The 6,802-nt window shown below is 44.2% G+C and overlaps 1 protein-coding gene across 1 annotated transcript; it reads left to right on the top strand.

Moving 5' to 3' along the window:
• The first annotated feature begins 975 nt into the window (after positions 1-975).
• On the top strand, positions 976-3,076 carry LOC122645089. Its single transcript, XM_043838435.1, has 2 exons — positions 976-1,110; positions 2,174-3,076. The coding sequence occupies exons 1-2, from the start codon at positions 976-978 to the stop codon at positions 3,074-3,076; spliced, it is 1,038 nt and encodes a 345-aa protein (XP_043694370.1).
• The last annotated feature ends 3,726 nt before the right edge of the window (positions 3,077-6,802 follow it).

Raw genomic sequence — 6,802 nt, 5'->3', positions numbered from 1 at the left:
ACACAATTGGTCTCTGTTATGCCATAATCTACATTAAATCGTAACTATACAAGTGGATTCATCAAGAAATAAAGATTTGGAGAGCACGCTTATAAATTCCCATGTGCCTAACAGTTATCCCCCTATGGCAGTTAGGGACCACATCAGGAAGAACTCCCACGTGGACCTAGGAATCACGGAGAAAAAGAAGGGACCACATCAAGAACGGAGGTACTAGAAAACCATGCTGCGAAGGAAGGTTATAGCTCATAGAGAATGGATTACTTGTCAATCCCTACAATGAATATAAATAGGGGGAGAGTCCCTCGTTAAGGGGACAGACTACTTTCATTCAATAAAAGATTTAATTAAGTTTTGGGGTGAGGAGCCTCTCCATCTTCTTTTGCTTATTTTCCAAATTCCTTCAGTTTTCCTAATTGGATCAAGAACTGTGTTTGTAATAAGGATTCTCATCAGCAGAAATTCTGATACAACATTTGACGCCATCTGTGGGAACCGGAAACAGAAACCTGCGAAAATCCCATCATGACCAACACAAGAAGTCAGGTAAGGATCACTTGGTCCACTGTTGCTGCTGCACTTGGTTTACCTCCTGCCGCTATTCCTCTTCCACCTCCTGTCGCTGGTTTGGGAGGAGCCCCACCGGTAAATTCCCAACAAGAAGGTCAAGATCACGTCCCCGAAGATCTGGAGCCGTCACATCTGGCAGACTCTCACCCAAGACTCTCAAGAGACCCACTGCGTTACGTGACGGTGGAGCAATTTAACGTGATGCAGACTAGCTGGGACGATAAGATCGAACAAATGCTGGAAATGCAGCGCGACCTTCTACAGGGGGTTCCTGTGCCCCCACCTCCACTATCAAACAGAGAAAGATCTCGTTCACCAGAGTACAGTGAGAACCACAACATTGCAAATAATACTCAATGAAGGAACAAAGAGATTCCAGGATTTGCCAAGAATCAAGATTCATAGATGACGAAAATTGAACAAGCCTTGAATGATAAAGTCTTGGAACTCCAAGATCAGCTACAAGAAGTCATAAAGGGAAAGAACCAGGCCTCAATCCATAATTTCCACTTCACAACAGATCTTGCATTTACAGATGAGGTGCGGTTTGAACCTCTCCTAAAAGGGTTTAAGATGCCAGCCAAAGAGTAATACGTCGGCACCACCGACCCGGAGGATCACCTGGAAACCTTCAAAGCCCTCCTATTCTTCCAAGGTGCTTCAGACGTCATAATGTGCAGAGCTAAGGGTGTTAATTTGGGATCGGAACCGGGAACCGTCCCAATACCGTCCCGTTAAAACCCAGTACCATACCGTCCCATTAGTAAATGGGACGGTACTGGTATCTGATTTTGGTATCGAATGGTAAATGGGACGGGATTCCCAATGGTACCAGTACTGAAATACCAATTAGGTACCGGATGGTACCGAAACTACTAGTATCGTTTAAAAAGAAAGAGTATATAAGATCTTTTTTTTAAAAAAAAAGAAAAAAGAAAGGGTATAAGAATTGCGACTCATTAGGGTTTCACTAATTACCTTTTGAATACGAAGAGGGACAATAGGTCAACAGCCGTAGCTTGAAGTCTCTCCTCATAGAACCTACTACAGTGCTCCTCCCTCCTCCCTCAACCAGCTACATCTACCAGGTTCTTCCTTTTTGCACTTCGTACTTCGTACCATACTACAATGTGACATGTGTGATAAATAGAGTTTTGTTTGGGCAAATCAAAAAGGAAAAACAACGGGATTCTTCCATTTTGTAGGACTTCTCTAGATTTAAAAAAATGAGAAGCTTATTACATATGATCTTAGGGAGTTTGAAGAAGTAAAACTATGATTTCATAATTTAAGTTGCTTTATAAAAAGCAGTAGACAACTTAGTTCATGATAGTGAAAAAATTCCACAATACTAATAAACCCACCTTATTAGAAGCAATTAAACTTCTTCTCCCTTTTTCTATAGTGCCTAGAACCGTTTAAGAGCCGGTACCATCCCATCCCGCTAGTAATCGGGACTGGGATCTAGGTTTGGTACCATTAACTAAATGGGACGGTACTGGGATTGGCACTTTTAGTACCGGTACCGGTACCATCCCATCCCAAATACCCGGAACCGTCCCAATTAACACCCTTATGCAGAGCCTTCCCTTCCACTCTGAAGGGGGCAGCACGTCAATGGTTTTCTCGTCTCCCCCCACGATCTTTCTCCAATTTCACAGCCCTGGGGTGGGCCTTCCTGGCTCACTTCGTAAGCAGCAGGGTACACAAGAAGATAGCTGCCAATCTCCTGGCCATAAAGCAGCAGCCAGAAGAATCCATCAGAAGTTTTCTCACAAGATTTAATAAAGAAGCTCTGCAGTTGCAAAACCTGGATCCAATGGTGAAATTCCAAGCTCTGCGAAGTGGAATCCGAGATATCGAGTTGAAAAAGTCATTAATCATGGATGAACTTGGAGATATGTACGAACTATTTTCGAGGTGCGAAAAGTATATCAACTTGGCTGAAGTTCTTACGACAGAAAGGGAAGATAAAACCGAGAAGAAGGCTCCGGGGAAGAAGGAAGAGACTCCTCGAGAGGCCGGCACAAAGCGCAACCGAGATGATGAGGATGGAAAGAAAAGAAAAGATGAAAGAAAAGCTTGGGCTCCTCGGGCCCCAGACAAAGAATCCGAGCCAAGTTATACTACCCTGACACGTACCCGGGCACATATATTGAATGAGATTAAAGATCAAATAACCCTATGCCGGCCAGCAAAAATGGTCAAGCCAGCCCACGAGCGCAATAAAAATAAGTACTGTTGGTTTCACCAAGATCATGGTCACGATGCCGAGGAATGCAGACAGTTGAAGGACGAGATAGAAGCGCTCATCCGGAGAGGGCGTCTCAATCGATTCGTCAAAAAGGAGGTGAATGACCGAAGGACGGATTACCGAGCTCGAGAGCCCGAGGGAAGGCGGAGATCACCCCTAAAGCTAATAAAGAAGAAATCCCCAGAGGTGAACCCCACGCCGAGAATGCGCCGCTTAGAGAGATCACAACCATATTTGGTGGACCTGGCATAGGGGGAGAAACCTCCAACTCTCGAAAGCACCATGCACGGAATGTGCTCTAAACCAAGACCACGGTCAAGAGGAGGAGAGTCAGCTATCCTATAACTTTTTTTGACGAAGACTTGGTAGATATACAGATGCCCCATGACGACGCCTTGGTGATTAAGATGGTGATTGCTAACTGCGCGGTGGGGAGGATCTTGGTAGATAATGGGAGTTCAGTTGACATCCTATATTATGATGCATTCAAAAGGATGCTCCTAAAATTCGAGATGCTAAAAAGAGTGGAATCCCCTCTGTATGGATTCAATGGAGCCCCTGTCCAAGTTGAAGGATCAATCAAGCTGCTGGTCACGGTAGGAACAGAACCCAAACTCTCTACCGTGATGATGAATTTTTTGGTGGTAAAAGTGAATTCCGCGTATAATGGGATATTGCGACGTCCTGGTCTCAATACTCTACAAGCAGTGGTTTCCACTCCCCATTTAGTCATTAAGTTTCCAACCGATCACGAGATTGAAGAATGTCGAGGAAGTCAAGTGACGGCCCGTCGTTGCTATGAAGGATATCTGAGGGCCCAGGGGAAGGAGTCCCAAATGAACCTTATCCATTTAGATGATAACCGAGATATCAAAGAGTCAGAAAGGACTGAACCAGCTGAACACCTGGCCCCCGTGGAGATAGTAGAAGGGGATGCCACACGTGTGGTCCAGATAGACGCGAACCTGACCGACGAAAGGAAAACCGACCTCGTAAACTTCTTGAGAGCTAATGCGGATGTGTTTGCCTGGTCTGCCGTAGATATGCCGGGGATAGACAGAAAGATAGCTGAACACAAGCTCAGCGTCTACCCTAATGCCAAACCAGTATTCTAGAAGAAGAGAACATTTGCACCAGAACGACAAGAGAAAATAATTGAAGAAGTGACCAAGCTACTTGATGCAGGCTTTATCAAGGAAGACATCTACCCAGAATGGCTCTCTAATGTTGTAATGGTCCCAAAGTCCAATGGCAAATGGCGAATGTGTATTGACTTTACTGCTTTGAATAAAACTTGTCCTAAAGACTATTACCCTTTGCCTCGCATTGATTCGTTGATAGATGCCACAACAGGGCATGAAATGCTTTCTTTTATGGATGCCTATTCCGAATATAATCAAATCAAGAAGTATGAGCCCGATGTATTGAAAACCTCATTTATTGCGGGCAGAGACACATATTGTTACATTCGTATGCCCTTTGGACTGAAGAATGCTAGGGCATCCTACCAATGCTTGATAAATTATCTTTTCAGACATCAAATAGGCAGGAACGTGAAAGTATATGTAGATGACATGCTTGTGAAGAGCTTGAAAGCTCAGGATCATATTATAGATCTAGGGGAGGCATTTCAAGTCCTGAGAGAAAGCAACATGAGGTTAAACCCAGCCAAGTGCGCTTTTGGAGTTACATCTAGAAAGTTCCTCAGTTTCATGGTCTCAAGAAGAGGAATTGAAGCAAATCCACCAAGATTAAAGCTATGCTTGAGATGCATCCGCCCGAAAGAGTCAAGGAATTACAAGCGCGGGAAGAGTTGCGGCGCTGGGAGATTCATTTCGAGTTTGGGAACCGATGTTTACCTTTCTTTAAAGCACTTAAGAATCGAGCAAAGGAGCGTGGAACCAAAGGACTCAAGCTTACCTTTAAATGGACCAAGAATGCCAGGCCGCCTTCAAACTAAAAGGTATTTGGCACAACCACCCCTTCTAGCCAAGCTCGAACCAGGAGATATATTGCAACTATATCTCGTCCATTTCTGTCGTTGCAATAGGTGTTGTATTGGTTAGACAAGATGGGCGAATCCAAAAATCGATATATTATGTCGGCAAAGTCCTCTTAGATTCTGAAATTAGATATAGCGGTGTGGAAAAATATGCCTACGAGTTGATTATGGCGCTAGGAAGTTAAGGCCTATTTTCAAGCTTATACCATTGAAGTGCTCACTAACCAACCTTTGAAGAAGATATTGGCCAAACCGGACCACTCAGGAAGCTGGTAGCATGGTGCGTGGAGTTAGGTGAATTCGACATCCATTATAGACCCGAACGCAATGAAAGCTTAAGCCTTGGCAGATTTTTTGGTAGAATGTACACTCCACGATGAGGAAATCATTACCACCGGAACCCGAGGAGACAACGGAAGAATGGATGCTATATGTGGATGGTTCATCCGGTAGCGAAGGGGTGTGGGCGAGGTTTGATATTAACCAGCCCCTGAGGATTTATTGTGCAATACGCGCTAAGGTTTGAATTCCGGGCCACTAACAATGGGGCAGAGTACGAAGCTCGATTGTAGGATTGAAGGCGGCACAAAGTCTAGTGGTGAAGCGTATTATTGTACACACGTGATTCTCAATCGATAGTTAATCAAGTCAAAGGGGAGTATGATGCTAAAGACTCTCGGATGGCCTAATATTTGAGAAGGGTTCGGACTTGATCACAAACTGTCGTTTCGAGATATTACAAATACCTCGGAGCACAGAATGCATCAAGATGCCCTCTCAAGACTTGCCACCTTGGATTTTCAAGATTTGGGCGTAACCGTATCCGGATATACTTACCTCCCGAGCATAGCACAATCCGAGGAAGTATTGCCGATGGAGACGTAACCTTGTTGGATGGATCCATTAATCAACTACCTCCAGGAGGGCATATTACCCACCGATAAAGAAGAAGCCAAGAAAGACAGGATGTGGGCCACCCGATATACACCGATAGAAGGAACACTATATAAGAAGGCATTTGCAATGCCCTATCTAAAATGTCTCCGACCATCGAAGCGAATATGTACTTCGGAGATACACACGCATTTGTGGACAACACTTAGGGGCATAGCACTAGCCCACAAGGTCATTAGACAAGGATACTTTTGGCTATATCTCCGCAAAGAAGCATTAAGTTTTGTTCGCAAATGCCTCGAAATGTCGAAATTTGCACCAATCGTCCGTCGCCCAACCACCAAGCTCACTTCCATTTCTAGTCCCTTACCCTTCGTACAATGGAGAATTAACATATTGGGACCTTTTCCCAAAGCATATGGAGGCAAGCAATTTGTAGTAGCAGCTATTGACTATTTCACTAGATGGGTAGAAGCAGAAGCGTTGGCAACTATCACAGCAGCAATAGTCTAGAAATTCTTTTTACACTCGGTTATATACCGGTATGGAATCCCGAGAACCCTCATTACTGATAATGGGAAACAATTTGAGCAAAAGTTTAAGGAGTTTAGTGACCAACATGAAATTCAATTAAGAAAGACCTCAATAGCCCACCCCCAATCCAATGGGCTGGCGGAAGCAACGAACAAAATTCTATTGGATGGAATCAAGAAAAAACTTGAAACAGCTAAAGGATTGTGGGCAGAAGAATTGCCCAATATTTTTTGGGTGTAACGAACAATAACGAGGTTAGCAACTGGAGAAACACCCTTCATGCTGGCATATGGAACTGAGGCAATACTCCCAGTGGAAATAGGAGAAACCTCACTGGGGATACAACTCTATAATCCCGAGATCAACGATGAAGAACTAAGAATAAATTTAGACTTGTTGGAAGAAATCCAAGAAACAGCTTGAATGAAAAATGCAATACACCAGCAGCGCACGGCACGCTACTACAATGCAAAGTTGAAGACCAGAAGGTTCCATCAAGGAGAGCTGGTTCTACGCAAGGTAGAAGCCTCAGACCCGAGGTCCATAGG

The sequence above is a fragment of the Telopea speciosissima genome, chromosome 11 (assembly GCF_018873765.1).
Source record: "Telopea speciosissima isolate NSW1024214 ecotype Mountain lineage chromosome 11, Tspe_v1, whole genome shotgun sequence".
NCBI classification, from domain to species: Eukaryota; Viridiplantae; Streptophyta; class Magnoliopsida; order Proteales; family Proteaceae; genus Telopea; species Telopea speciosissima.
Note: the sequence above shows the minus strand (reverse complement) of the source record. Positions and strands in the feature narration are given on the sequence as shown.

What these genes read in the sequence shown, in the direction of transcription:
- LOC122645089 (XM_043838435.1), top strand. Translation starts at nt 976, where the DNA reads ATGACGAAAATTGAACAAGCCTTGAATGATAAAGTCTTGGAACTCCAA. An exon ending in ATCTTGCATTTACAGATGAG is followed by an intron (nt 1,111 to 2,173) that starts GTGCGGTTTGAA and finishes TCCACTCTGAAG; the next exon opens with GGGGCAGCACGTCAATGGTT.